Here is a 15,838-nt window from a genome sequence, read left to right as displayed (position 1 = left end):
CACTTTAAATTCTTGATTAAAAGACACTTATTAGCCCTAGACGGTTTGCTCAGTGGATAGAGCGTCAGCTTGTGGACTGAAGGGTCGCAGGTTCAATTCTGGTTGAGGGCACATGCCCGGGTTGCAGGCTCGATCCCCAATAGGGAGTGTGCAGGAAGCAGCCGATCAATGATTCTCTTTCATTATTGATGTTTCTATCTCTCTCTCCCTCTCCCTTTCTCTCTGAAATCCATAAAAATATATATTTTAAAAAAGAGACTTATTATTTTTTCTTTTTGTAATTTAATAAATCTTTATTGTTCAGATTATTACAATGGTTCCTCTTTTTCCCCTCCACCCGGTTCCCATCCCACCCTCTTCCCTTACCCACCCCCCACTGTCCTCATCCATAGGTGTACGCTTTTTGTCCAGGCTCTTCCCTTACCCCCCAAACCCCTTTCCGCCCGAGAATTGTCAATCCACTCCCTTTCTATGCCCCTGATTCTATTATATTCACCAGTTTATTCTGTTCATTAGATTTTTTATTCACTTGATTTTTAGATTCATTTGTTGATAGACATGTATTTGTTGTTCATAATTTTTATCTTTACCTTTTTCTTCTTCTTCCTCTTCTTAAAGAATACCTTTCAGCATTTCACATAATCCTGGTTTGGTGGTGATGAACTCCTTTAGCTTTTTCTTATCTGTGAAGCTCTTTACCTGCCATTCAATTCTGAATGATAGCTTTTCTGGGTAGAGTAATCTTGGTTGTAGGTTCTTGCTATTCATCACTTTGAAAATTTCTTGCCACTCCCATCTGGCCTGCATAGTTTCTGTTGAGAAATCAGCTGACAATTGTATGGGTGCTTGCTTGTAGGTAACTAACTATTTTTCTCTTGCTGCTTTCAATATTCTCTCTTTGTCTTTTGCGCTCGGCATTTTAATTATGATGTGTCTTGGTGTGGTCCTCTTTGGATTCCTTTTGTTTGGGGTTTGTGTGCTTCCTGGACTTGTAAGTCTATTTCTTTCACCAGGTGGGGGAAGTTTTCTGTCATTATTTCTTCAAATAGGTTTTCAGTATCTTGCTCTCTCTCTTCTTCTGGCACTCCCATAATTCGGATGTTGGTACGCTTGAGGTTGTCCCAGAGGCTCCTTACACTATCTTCATATTTTTGGATTCCTTTTTCTTTTTGCTTTTCCAGCTGAGTGTTTTTTGCTTCTTTGTATTTCAGATCTTTGACTTGATTCTTGCGGTCCTCTAGTCTGCTGTTAGGTCTCTGTATACTATTTTTTATTTCAGTCAGTGTATGTTTAATTTCTAGTTGGTCCTTTTTCATGTCCTCGAGGGTCTCGCTAAATTTATTGGCCTTTTCTAGGAAATTCTTGAAAAGCCTTATAACCATGGCTTTGAACTCTATATCCAGTTGTTTGTTTTCCTCCATTTCTTTAATTTGTCATCTGTTTCTTTGTCTTTGCATTTTTGTTGCTTCCCTGAGTTGGTAGAGTAGCTTTGTGTGCTAGGTTTCCTATATGGCCCAGTGGGTCTGCCTCCCCAGTTACCTGAGGTGGACACTCTTGGTGCACCTCTTTGTGGACTGTGTGCTCAGCTTTGTTGTAGTTAAGTCTTGATTGTTGTTGGTATCACTGGGAGGAATTGACCTCCAGGCCAATTGGCTGTGAGGATCAGCTGTGTCTACACTGGGTAAACTTCTGTGCTGGAGACACTCTTATTAGACACTAGTGGCCCGGTGCATGAAGATTCGGGGGTAGGGGGTCCTCCAGCCTGGCCTGTGCCCTCTCACAGTGCAGGATCCCTGCGATCAATCGTCCCAAAGAGGTAGGCCCCGCCCACTTATCCAGGGCTCCTTGATGGATTGCCCCAAAGAGGTAGGCTGGAGCCAGGGGTCCCGCCTCTGCAAAGGATGCAGGGCCGCGGGAACCCCGGTGGAAACAGCCTCTGGGACCCGCCTCCTCCGCATGAGGTGGCAGGGACGCAGGGACTCTCCACCGGGACCTGCCTCCTCTGCGTGCGGCAGTGGAGATGTGCAGCAGAGATGCCAGGACCGACCCCCAGGCCTCGCCACGCGGAGTGGCCGCTGGGCCCTGCCTCCGCTGCGTGTGCAGCCATCTTGTGATGGCATGAGGGCATCATGGCATCAGGGCATGATGATCACCTAGGGCTTAATCACAAGGAACAACAACAGCCTGTAATTATTGGAATCGAGAGTCTAGGTCAGTGGTCGGCAAACTCATTAGTCAACAGAGCGGCAAACTGCGGCAGCTCGAGAGCTGCAGTTTGCCAACCACTGACCTAGGCTATTATTAGTATAGATAATGGAATATAATGTGTACATTTTGATTGGATCATGGTGTAAATCAATTGACATTTAAATGACAACTGGGACATTTAAATATGCACTGAGTATGTGACAATATTAAGGAATCATTTGTAATTTTGTTAGATGTGATAATGATATGGAGTTATGTAAGAAAATATACTTATATTGTGGACATGTACATGCAAATTAGGGAGGAAATGTCACATCTATAATTTATTTTAAAACACTTCAACAAAGTATCAATTGAAGTAAATAAGGCAAAATGTTAATAATTGTTTAATTTATGGGTTCATTGAGTTTACTGTAATATTTTCTCTATTGTTCTGTACATTTGAAAATTTTTATAATTCAAGGTTTTAAACAATTTTTGCAAGTTGGAGTATAGTACAGTGATTTGTCAGCTAAATAGCACTGCTTTATGGTCGTAGTGGATGTTGCTTTATTGTGCCTTTTGTGCTGTGATAGTAAATAGCAGTGGACCTGGAAACTAGATGATTTCTTCATAAAATGGAACATTACAATAAAAATGAACCAATAATCTCCCCTTATGCCCCCAACCCCACGCTCTGATTTTGTAACTTGGCCCATGATTATGGGAGGTGAAGTAGTTAAAAAGTAAAACTGAAACATGTGGAATCCAAAAGCTAGTATTAGCTCTTTAATATAAATACTGATATATATATATATATTATATGTATATCAGAGAGGAAGGGAGAGAGAGGAGGAAGGGAGATGGAGAAAGAGAGATAGAAACATCAATGATGAGAATCATTGATCAGCTGCCTCCTGAATGCTCCCCACTGGGGATTGAGCCTGCAACCTAGGCGTGTGCCCTGACTGGGAATTGAATCCCAACCTCTTGGCTCATAGGTCAATGCTCAACCACTGAGCCACACAGGCTGGGCTAATATTGTGTGTCAATTATAGTTGACATGCAATATTATATTAGTTTCAGGTATACAACATAGTGCGAATTGACATTTATGTAACTTACAAAGTGACCACCACAAAATGTCCAGTATCCATCAGTCACTGTACAAAATTGTGATATTATTGACTGTATTCCATCTACTATACTTGACACCCTTGTGATTTATTTGTTATAAGTTTGTCCCTCTTAATCCCCTTCACCTTTTTGCCGATCCTCCCACCACCCAACCATGTGACAACTATCAGTTTTTCCTATATTTATGAGTCTGTTTTGTTTTAATACCCTCTAGGTCTATCCATGTTGCTACAAATGGCAAGATTCCATTCTTTTTCATGGCTGAGTAATATTCCAGTGTGCATGCATGCCTACACACACACACACACACACACACACACACACACATACACACACTCATTCTCACACACACAAACACAGAGCCATGTCTTTTTTATCCATTCAACTTTTCAGGACTGCCTAGATTGTTTCCATATCATGGCTATTGTAAATAATGCTGCAGTGAACATAGCTATTATTTTAAACATCTTGTTTCAACATCAATTTACAATCTATTTTTTTAAACTCTCAATATTATTTTGTATTGCTTTCAGGTGTACAGCATACTGGTTAGACAATCGTATATTTTACAAAGTGTTCACCCCTAATATTTCCAATACTCACCTGTCACAATATATAGTTATCTCAATATTATTGACTATATCCCCTATACTGTATTTTACATCTCTGTGAATATTCTGTAACTACCAATTTGTACTTCTTAATCCCTTCACCTTTTTCACCCAGTCCCACACCTTTTCTCTCCTCTAACAACCACCAGTCCACTCTCTGTGTCTATGCATCTGTTTTAATTTTGTTTGAAAAAAACAACAATCTTAAAGTATAGTCACTGAAGTTATTTTCCTCTCCTTTAAAATGTATATTTTACAACCTGGATTATATTAACATATATTAACATACATTAACATATATAAAATTATTGGCATTGTCTTGGGCACCTACATGCCAATCGATGACCCATCTTTTTCCTTCTCCGTACAGAGATTTTGAGGAGTTATCATTAAATCTACCTGTGATCTCTTTTCAGACCGTGTGTTTTTGCTGACAGTATATGCCAGTATTGGTATTTTTTCTTATTTTTCTTCCATACTTGATGTCAGTGGTTGCAGATTCAATACCAAAGGGAATCATATTGTCCCCTTTCCTCAATACCTCATTTTTTAAACAACAATGACTGTATGGAGGTATCTTGCTTTTGGGGTTAAAAATAAAGTCCTAATATATCATTATTAACAGTGGACAGCCACTGGAGCTCCTGCCGTGTAAGGCACTGTTGAAGGTGCTGTGGTGTGAAAGGTTGTAGTGGTGGAATGCACAGAACCAGAAGATCAAGTTTTTATCTTCAGCAGTTGGCAAACTTTGTGGAGATAGGAGAAACAATTACTGTGGAAAGTATCTGATTGATCACCCACATGAATTCCATGGACTACAAGTGTGGTACAAATTCAGAGTCAAGAGAATTGTTCCCATCTGGGGCCATCATAACTTCATGGAGCATATAAAGGAGGTAAAATTTTGACAGGGAGAGAGAAAACAAGAAACTCTTTTTGTGTGGACCAATGAGTATACCCAGAAGCAAGGAGTGTTTGGATAACTATGAATTGGCAAGTTTGGCTGGAGGGAAGCTTTCCTATTGGGATGAGCATGTTGAGTCTAAGAATTTGGATTATGGTAAAAACTGGGGAAGCAATAAAGGTTTGGGAACATGAGTAAGGCTGTGTGTCAGGAGCTCAATCTGACAGTGTTGACCTCAAGGGAGGTTGAGATTAAGACAGGAAGATCAATTGGGAAATCACTGCAAAATAGTTTTAAGTGGGAAAGGGAATAAAAGTATAAATTTGGGTAATGACAGTGGGAATAGAAGGAAGGGATGATTACAAAACACACTGCAAAAAAAAGAACCAATTAGACCTGATGACTGCATTTAGGTCCTCTTTGAAAGAGAATAGGAAAATTCACATGAATTTGTATCATTTCATTGATGCAAGCAGTCAACTGTAAGTTTAATATGTCTAATATGACTCAATTGAGAAACTTTGAAAGAAAACTTTTAATTCTTTATTAATTTATAGGAAAGCTAGCCCACACTTATAATTAGTAAACTGTTACACAAATCCTAAGAATGAGCACTTACTTCCTGTAGCCTTTGCTGCCTTTTTATCCATCTCTAAGAGCCAAGAAGATGGTGGTGTGGAGGGGAAAAATGTGACCCGAGACTTTAGCAGCATCTACTGGTTCATAAGTTGGATGTAACAGTACTTCCAAAAGAGTAGTAATAGTCTAGGGGAGAGGCACTTGGAGGCAGAGCCTGGAGGAGAGTCACGTAAAAAGCTGCCTTGAAAGGGTGTCCTTCAGTGGAGGATGGACCTGGCTCCAGAGGGCTCTCCCAGGGAGAGCTGGAAGTAAACACTCTGACCTTACTCTCTCCCTTCTGCCTCTTACCAACCTTCCTTCCTCTTTCCCATCTAGAAGGCAAGGGAGCATGTTGGTGTGTCCCACACAGGCCAGCCTCCTGGGGCAGATGTTGGGATGGGGAAGGGCAGAGAGTAGAACTGGGTGCAAACAGAAGGCAACAGTCACATTCTCTTCACAAAGCATGACAACATGGGGGGAAAGGCCTGGAGGAAGTTCTTCATAGAATCATAAAACATTAGAGCTAGACTTAATAAGAGGCATATTTAGACTAAATAATTCTTTCAGTGAAGGAGAGACCTATATAAAGTCTAAGGTGTTGATAATGAAGATGGAAATGCAAGTCCTCAATAACTGTACTTTCCTTTGCACTGGGTTGTCCAGTAACTATTTCTTTCTTGTTCCCATCCCCTTTCTTCCTAAGTGCTCATCTTCAAACTGTACCAGCGGGCTAAGCACGTGTACAGTGAGGCTGCGCGAGTGCTCCAGTTTAAGAAGATCTGCGAGGAAGCACCTGACAACATGGTCCAGCTGCTGGGGGAGCTGATGAACCAGAGCCACGAGAGCTGCCGGGACATGTATGAGTGTAGCTGCCCTGAGCTGGACCAGCTGGTGGACATCTGTCGGTGAGGCCGAGATAGCAGCGTGGCAGGGTTGGGGGATGATGCCAAAGCAATTGTTTAAATTAATGGAAAAAAATAACATTTTCATGGCCTTCTGAGTGAAAGACGATCCTTGCCCACTTCCTGTATGAAGAGTTGTATGTGATATGGAGCTGACCTTGCTCCTTCCTGAACGTCTGTGTGATGAGAGACTGGAGGCCTCCTCCACAGCTTCATGAGGCTCCGGGTCTGGAGTCGGTTCTTCAGAACATCCTGGGAAAGACATTTCAGGGAGCTTTTCTCAGACGTGGTCCCTGTTACTTTCTCCTGATATTTTACCCATTGCTGCCCACTGCACTGCGGCTCTGCCAACATCTCCTGTTTGGTGTCCTAAGTTTAGTTTTATTCAAAACAACAGAAAATGGAAAGGGAGCCTCAAGCCCGATAGAGTGCTGGGCTAGAGGGAGGTTGCTGAAGGGATTAACTTGGAGAGCCAGCATTTCCTGCCTTCCCGGTTTGTTAGGCAATTTGGGGGAAAAAGATGAGAAAGCCAGTTTATGAATGGTTGGTGAGACAGAAATGTAAAGAGGGAAACTTTCAGGAAGCCTGAGACCAGTTCATTTGTAATTGCTGGTGAGTGGGGGGAACAGAGGAGAATGGTCCCTTTGCCAAGAGGGATCAGTGACCTTGGGAGAACTGAAAGGGAAACTGGGCAAACTCTCAAATGGCTACATGTTATTTTCACTGTGAAAAGATAGTACATGAAGAGAATATGAGAACTGTCTGCAATTAGTAATGAAAATATAATTTGCCACTTGGCGCCTATGGCTTGCCTCACTCACTGCCACACTTGCAGCCTGAAGAGGTTAAACCAAGCAGCCCCAGTGATTGCGCATGGCATGTGTAACCCGACTTGCTGAGAGATTTGAACAGAGCATTGATGACAGTGACTCTGCTGCCATCAGTGTTTGCTCACTAATTGCCAAGAAGCCTTCCTGAGCTTGTTTCATTGTAAGTGCTCTTCTCAGAAAATATCAAGGGCCCATTAAATGAAAGGGGACAAATATTGTTCAGTTTTGGACATAAGAGGAAGAGGCATGGTTTGTCCAAAATCAGGAAGTGTTGCTGCCCGTAAGGTAGTGGGGTGGTTTGAATCCCACCTGAAAAGCAGTGGAAGGGTATTTGCTAGCTGCCTGCAATTTGCTAATGAACTTTTTCTTCCTGGGATGGTCCACAAGCTATGGCTCTTGTGGAGCTCACATCCTCTTGGGGAAAGAGGGAAATTACAATAAAAAAGAAATCAGATGGTAGTGATAAGTGTTATGAGAAAGAAGAAGAAGAAGGGATAGAGAGTACAGGGTTGAGGGGGAAATCTTTATATGGAGTGGCTGAAGGAGTCCTCTCTAAAGAGATAGTATTTGAACAGAGACCTGAAGGAACTGACAAAATAGCAAGTGGATAGGTCCTGAGTAGGCATGTGGCTATCATATGTGAGGTACAGCAAGAAGACCAGTGTGGTTGGAGGACAGTAGAGGAAGGACAGAGTAGTGGGTGATGAAGGAAGAAGGGTGGGAGGAGCCACACCACATGGGCCTTGGGGGCCATGGAAGGGCTCTGGCTTGAAAGGAGAAAGGCGTGTGGAAGTGCGAAGGTCCTGTGCAGATGCCTTGAAGGAAGACTCAAGACGATCGCTGTGTGGGTGAAAGACAGGACACAAGATGACTCCTGGATTTTTGGCCTGAGGAAATGTCCTTGTTTCTATAAAAGCCACATTTTTGGAAGTCAGACTTCACATTTCTGGGTCACAATTATCTTAAGATACCATCAGATATGGGAGCAGGAAGAGGAGAGGTAGAGGTGCTAAGTGCTTAAGTGCTTTGAACAGTCAGCATAGTGAGGCCGTGGACAGGAGGAAGGCTGGAAAGGGGTCTGGAGCATCGCCAAAGATAATCGTTAGCTTTCCCTCCTGTGGCTCTTTAAAATTCCTTTAGTTTTCCTGAAGGCCTGCTTGGAAAGTATTTGCAAAAGACAACTAATTGATTAAGTGAATGAAGGATTCCTATGCCTGGAATACTCAGGGCACTACTACAAGCTAGAATCTTCATGTGCTCTTAGCCAGACTGCATGGAAAGGTGCCTCTACATAGCCAGTCTATCGGACAACGTAGAGGAAGCTGCTTTATGACTCGGGTGGAGAGAAGGGGAGAAGGATAGCGGTCACCAGTGCTTGCTGTTTTTTCAGTGGAGCCTTTCCTGTTCCTCAAGAGAAAATCTGTTGAGGATCCAAAGAAAAGGGCCAGGGAGGGGGAAGGAAACTACACTCCTGCAGGGAGGTTGTTTACTTATTTTTATTAAATTAACATTAGAAGACCTCAATTATGTGAAACAAAGTATAATAATGAAGGAAAAAGATGAAGCTTGCCCAATGATAAAATAGCTCTTTTTAAGGAAAATGTAAATTTTAAGAAACAGCTGAATTTTGAAGTAGGATTTACTGAGGAACACAAAAGAGTTTTGAAACCAAGTCAATTACATGAGAAACCGCTCATTATTGGTTTCCCTGGTTGCACTTAAGAAAAAACAGTTAAGGCCGTTATTTCCACGTTGACACTTGTTGAAATAAGGAGGACTCAGTGCTGCATTATTGCCCAAGCTGTTAATGACACATTTTAATAGACCAACAAAGGTTACAAAAGTAGAAGTGCTGTCTTCCTCAGAAGGCTTTTCACAGCGTTATTCTCCCAGAGCTGCTCAGCCGCCAGCGCCTGTTCTCCCGAGCAGGTCCCAGTGGGGAGGAGCGAGGTGCACACCACAGTCCTGGGTCCTTTCCCCACCAGCTCAGGTGCTAACTTGCAGCTCTGCCCAGGAAAGGCAGGGAGCCCTTCCCACTGCCCACGGGCTCACTTCTCTTTGGGCCTCTGTCTTCCACGTATTTTCATCCACCCACCAGATAGGTAGGTAGATAGGTAGGTAGGTAGGTAGGTAGATAGATAGATAGATAGATGATAGAGATATACCATAAGCTAGAATGAAACCAACTGCTCTCCAATGGCCTTTAGCAGCTTAATTTCTAAGATAGACTTGTAGTCATATTGTCTTATACTTTTTCATCTAAACAGTATTTGAAGTCTGTGATTTCTTGAATCTAAAGTGATCTGAAAGTGGTTCTTTTTTTTAAAAAAAAAAAAATCTTTATTGTTCAGATTATTACAGGTGTTCCTCTTTTTTTTTTTTTTTCCCCCAAAGCTCCCCTCCACCTGATTCCCCACCCCATGCCCTTACCCCCCGCCACTGTCTTCATCCATAGGTGTAAGATTTTTGTCCAATCTCTTCCCGCACCCCCCAAACCCCCTTCCCCCTGAGAATTGCCAGTCCACTCCCTTTCTGTGTCCCTGATTCTATTATATTCATCAGTCCATTCTATTCATCAGATTTTTTATTCACTTGATTTTTAGATTCACTTGTTGGTAGTTATGTATTTGTTGTCATTTTGTTGTTCATAATTTTTATCTTTACCTTTTTCTTCTTCTTCCTCTTCTTAAAGAATACCCTTCAGCATTTCATATAATCCTGGTTTGGTGGTGATGAACTCCTTTAGCTTTTTCTTGTCTGTGAAGCTCTTTATCTGACCTTCAATTCTGAATGATAGCTTTGCTGGGTAGAGTAATCTTGGTTGTAGGTTCTTGCTGTTCATCACCTTGAATATTTCTTGCCACTCCCTTCTGGCCTGCATAGTTTCTGTTGAAAAATCAGCTGACAGTCGTATGGGTGCTCCCTTGTAGGTAACTAACCGTTTTTCTCTTGCTGCTTTCAAGATTCTCTCTTTGTCTTTTGCCCTTGGCATTTTAATTATGATGTGTCTTGGTGTGGTCCTCTTTGGATTCCTTTTGTTTGGAGTTCTGTGTGCTTCCTGGACTTGTAAATCTATTTATTTGACCAGGTAGGGAAAGCTTTCTGTCATTATTTCTTCTAATAGGTTTTCAATATTTTGCTCTCTCTCTTCTTCTGGCACCCCAATAATTCGGATGTTGGTACGCTTAAAGTTGTCCCAGAGGCTCCTTACACTATCTTCATATTTTTGGATTCTTTTTTCTTTTTGTTTTTCTGGTTGGGTGTTTTTTGTTTCCTCATATTTCAGATCTTTGGTTTGATTCTTGGGGTCCTTTGATCTACAGTTGAATTTCTGTATATTCTTTATTTCAGACAGTGTATGATTAATTTCTGACTGGTCCTTTTCCATTTTTTTGGCTTTCTCATTAAGGTCCTTGAAGGTCTCACTAAGCTCCTCGGAGGTCTCATCAAGTTTCTCTGCGGTTTTTAGAAGATTCTTGAGTAGCCTTATAAATGTGGTTTTGAACTCTATGTCCAGTAGTTTGCTTTCCTCCATTTCTTTCATTCGTGACATGTTTTTTTGTCTCTGCATTTTGCTGCTTCCCTGTGTTGATGGAGTGGCTTTGTGTGGTAGGTGACCAGTGGTTCAGCCTATCACCTGAGGTGGACACTCTTGGTGCACCCCTTTGTGGGCTGAGTGCACAGTCTTGTTGTAGTTAAGCCTTGATTGCTGTTGGCACACTAGGAGGAAATGACCTCAAGGCCAATTGGCTGTGAGGACCTGCTGTGTCTATAATGGAAGAACTGCTGTGCTAGAGACATGCTTATGGGGCAGGACTTGCTTCAGTGGGGCTTTGATGCTCACTGAGTCTGCCTCTTGAATGTGTCACTTATGGACGTGAGTAGTTGAAATCTGGTGTTGTCTCACATTGACCATTAGATACACTAGCTTCTGGATCTCCAATGGGGTGCAGGTCAGCTACTGTCTGAGGCCACCCAGCAGGAGCTACAGCGAGAACTACAGTTTTCTCCTCTTTGCTTGGGGTTTGGAGGTTTTGGAGCTGTCTGACCAGAGCTGCAGTTTGTTAGGTTAAGCTGCGATAGGGCAGACCATTTATATGCAAAAGCCGCTGTATGGAGCTTGGGTGGGTTTGTAGATTGTGCGGGGCGGGGTCTCAGGGCGTCACTAGGCTAGGGCATGGCAAACAGCGATGGCTGCCAGTCAGCCCTCTCTGCATCTCCGCATTTCCAAGTCCCCACGCCCCTCACCCCAGCGCAGTAAACAATGATTGCTGTGCGCACCTCTGCAAGAAAGCCACCCTCACTTTCCGACCCGATGGCAGACAGTCCAGCTTCTCCCCATAGGAGTTTGGGTCCCCAGAGTCTCCCCAGAAACTTGAGTTCAGAGTAATCGGGAGCTTGTCTCCCTTCAGGTTGAAAAAAGCAGTGCACCCAGTCGCCCGCCGCCAGTCCGATTCGCGCGCCTCTGTACCTCAGTTTTTCAGCGCTTGTGCACATCTCAATGCTCTTTTCTCTTTCCTTCTAGTTGTAGAGCTTCCACTCAGCCAGCTTTCCCGTGGTTCTGGGTGATAGATGTTTTGTCTTTTAGTTGTAGTTTTGAAATTGTTGTGTGAGGCAGCAGTTTAGGTGTTTACCTATGCCACCTCCTTGGTTCGAGCTCCTGAAAGTGGTTCTAACCTGGCTGTAAAAATAATATAAGTTGTTCTGGAAGGTCTGTTTTTCTGAGATTCTAGTCAGAAAATTTTAGGCTTCAGAGCAGATACTCGAAGTATTTCCAGGTAAAGGATATATTACTGACTGCTTATGATTATACTAGAGGCCCAGTGCATGAAATTCGTGCATTGGGGGCGGGGGAGGGTGTCCCTCAGCCCAGCCTGCAACCTTTCCAATCTAGGACAATCTGGGACTGCTGGCTCCCATCTGCTCACCTGCCTGCCTGCCTGCCTGATTGACCCTAACTGCTTCTGTCAGCCAGCCTGATCACCCCTAACCACTCCCCTGCCAGCCTGATCGACACCTAATTGCTCCCAGGCTAGCCTGGTCGCCCCACCTGCCCTCCCCTGCTGGCCTGGTTGCCTCTAACTGCCCTCCTCTGCAGGCCTGGTCGCCCTCAACTGCCCTCTCCTGCCAGCCCGGTCACCCCAACTGCCCTCCCCTGCCAGCCATCTTGTGGTGGCCATCTTGTGACCACATGGGGGCTGCCATCTTGTGTGAGGGTGTGATGGTCAATTGCATATCACCTCTTTATTATATAGGATTATACTAGAGGCCCGATGCACGAAATTTGTGTAAGAGTAGGCCTTCCTTCTCCTGGCTGCTGGCACTGGCTTCCCTTTGATACCCAGGACCTGGGCTTCCCTCTGGCCCCAGCTTCATCTGGAAGGATGTCCAGAATGATGTTTGGTCTAATTAGCATATAATGCTTTTATTATTATATATTATATTATATTACATATATTATACTAATATACACTGAGTGGCCAGATTATTATGATCTCTGAATGCATAATAATCTGGCCACTCAGTGTATATCCTATATAATAAAAGGCTAATATTCAAATTGTCCCCTTGACCAGGAGTTCAACCAGCAGGCAGGCTGGCCAACCACTCATGTCCCCTCCCCCCTGGCCAGGCTGGCTGGACTCTACCCATGCACGAATTCATGCACCGGGCCTCATACACACACACACACACACACACACACACACACACACACACACACACTCACACACTGAGTGACCAGATTATTATGCATTCAGAGATCATAATAATCTGGCCACTCAGTGTATATGCCATTTCATATATAATTGACTTGGTTTCAAAATTGTTTATGTTCTTCAGTAAATTCTACTTTAAAATTTACATTTTGTTTACTTAAAAGATTTTTATAATTAAGCAATTATCATCTTTTTCCTTTATTATTATACTTTATTTCACATAATTGAGGTTTTCTAACATTAATTTTAAAAGCCTGAGTAAATATTTTGATATTTATTTCTTTATTTTAGTTTTTTTATCACTATTAATTCCCTCTATACCATCTTACACCTCCTCCCATCACTTCCCCCCCAAAATTACTGTTGTCCATGTCCATGAGATCTTTCTCTTTTATTCATTTTTCCTCAATCTCTACACACACACCCCAACTCCTCCACCCCCCCAAAGACCTGTCTATTTATGAATCTGACTCTATTTTGCTTGTTAGTTCAGTTTGTTCATTAGATTCCACATATGAGTGAAATCAGATACTTGTCTTTCTCTGACTGCATTATATCACTCAGCATAATGTTCTCCAGGTCCATCCATGCTGTTGCAAAGGGTAAAATTTTCTTTCGTTTTACAGCCAAGTAGTATTCCATTGTGTACATGTAAAATAGCTCTTTTATCCACTCATCTACTGATGGACTCTTGGGCTGCTTCCAGATCCTGGCTATTTTAAATGAACATAAAGGTGCATGTATTCTTTCAAATTAGTGTTTCCGTTTTCTTCGGATAAATTTCAAGAAGTAGAATTTCTGGGTCATAAGACAGTTCCTATATTTTGATATTTTAAAACAAATATAAAGCCTAACAGCCACTAACAAATGCCTGGAATTATGCTAGGCTGAGATTAGAGAGATAGATATAAGCTGTCCCTGAATTTAAGATTTTATAAAATAATTCATACACATTTGTATAATATAAAAATACTTATTTTGAAATAAAATTGAATAGAAATACATACAAGGCAAAATTCCTTTCTCTTTCTCTTTTTAGTTTGTAGCAAAGTTGGGTCTTATTGGATTCCCCCCAACCTCCATTGTCCTGTGCATGGTGCCTTAGTAAGTGCTTTATGGTCAAATCAGATCCTTTAAAAGTAGGAAATTTCAGTCAGGCTTTATTGGGTGCCTGGAAAGTTATAAGAATATACTTTTCAGTGATAAAAGGATCAAAAGGAATAGTCTATAATCTCCATCTCGTATCTGCCCTAGCCTTTGTTTGGTAGATCATGCTTTTTAAGGCAGAGACTTCTTTTGTTGTTTTGATCAACCTTTCTACACTCTTCTTAGTCTTTTTGCCACAGTCATCAAAGTGGTGTTTGGAGGAATTTAGGGTTTGGTTTTTTATAACTCTTGTATTGCCTCTCTGATGGTTGCCTCTCAGGACTTATATTCTTAAGGTTTTACTGTTCTTCCAGGGGAAAAAAAATGCAAACGTGAAAAGTTCACTAAATGCCCTTAGCTCACCTGCTTCTTAATTTAAAGTTTTTATTGGTCTCCTAACTTTTGGGTCTCTGGGAATTTCGATAGCATATGCCAAAGGGCATATTAAATACCAGTAGGGACACTGCAGACAGGCCCTTTCAGCCTGTGAGTGTGTAGCTGGGCGGGCTGCTGACCAGCTGCTGGGCAGACCCTGATTTGTGATCACAAGTGCCACTGGCTCAGGGCACAGGCTATTTATAATAGCACTTATCGTTCTCTATTTGGGAAAGTCGAGCTTTGATGATTTTAGACCATGTGGTTGATGTAATTGAGTCCATTTCATCTACAGCCAGCAGGGTGCTGGACAGAGCCGCTCTGGGGACTCAGAAGCGAATGCATTCACCTAGGAAGATTTGAGCTTCTGCTCTCTGGAAACTGGCGGGATACTCAGCACAATAGGCCCTTTGGAACAATTCCTATGGGGTTTGCAGTGAGTTAGAAACAATACTCGGTTTGCTTTAGGTTCAGTTTTGAAACCATAGCTTTCAGAAACCGTTCAAATGAAAAACTGTAAGAAAACATGCCTACAAGTTTATTGAAGACATGAGACCTGGCTGGCCTGTATCTAGCCAAGTGGCATAGTTCGGGCCTTAAGAGAATGGAGGAGGCACAGTGTGCTCTAGATGAGGAGGTGCTTTGCTGACACCTCTATTGTTCTAGCATATTCCCCAGGGAAGAGAGTTTGATGTGACTGACAACAATATTTTTTTTCCATGGCCTTTGCCAACCTATGCACTCAGAGTCATTCTAGGATCCCAGGGCTCCATGCAGCTATTAGGCCATCAGCTGAATGAATGTTTGAGGGACAGGAGGACAGGAGTGATTTTTATTTGTTTGTAAGCATTTTTGCTTTTTTCCTTCAACATCTATTTTTATTTGAAAAGCATATTTTAATGAATAAAACAGATGATGACAAGAAATCGATTGACAAAATTATTGTGGGGAAATGAATCACTGGTGTCACTGGTGTGCAATAATTCTGACGTTCTAAAGTAGGGGTAATATTCTACTGATATTTTCCAGGAAGTAAAGTAGCTCATTTAGATGGAGAAAAGGGACAACATTGTGCTAAATTACTTACGGAGTTTTAAATCGGCTATGAATTTGGAGTAAAATTTATTAGAAAGAATTGGAAGTACATGTTAACTTTATTGTCAGGATAAATAGCATCCTTTGTACAAATCTTAACTTTGACTGACTGGTTGATAGTGACTAAGATCACCGCCTGCTGGTGTGGTGGATTATCTAGTAGTTTCCAACCCAAACACAGATTTCATCAGATTGTAAATTTTGAGTCCAGTTGTCAGACCAGCTCCTGAAGTTGCAGGAAGATTCCATGAAATCACTACTCGAAGAGCTGTATAGCAGCCACCTACTACTCAGACCCAAAACCAAGGGCCAGTTT

General features: G+C 42.2%; 1 protein-coding gene across 4 annotated transcripts in view; it reads left to right on the top strand.

Annotated features, from left to right (window-relative positions):
- The window catches only part of GALK2 (galactokinase 2), a 163,981-nt gene that overhangs the window by 147,388 nt on the left and 755 nt on the right, over positions 1-15,838 (top strand). For all 4 annotated transcript variants that reach the window (XM_080682670.1, XM_080682669.1, XM_080682672.1 and 1 more), the window contains one exon: positions 6,161-6,362. In XM_080682670.1, the coding sequence (XP_080538796.1) occupies positions 6,161-6,362 (202 nt within the window). The remainder of the gene's footprint in view (positions 1-6,160; positions 6,363-15,838) is intronic.

The sequence above is a fragment of the Plecotus auritus genome (genome assembly GCF_963455305.1).
Source record: "Plecotus auritus genome assembly, chromosome: 1".
NCBI classification, from domain to species: domain Eukaryota; kingdom Metazoa; phylum Chordata; class Mammalia; order Chiroptera; family Vespertilionidae; genus Plecotus; species Plecotus auritus.
This window is presented reverse-complemented; position numbering and strand designations above follow the sequence as displayed.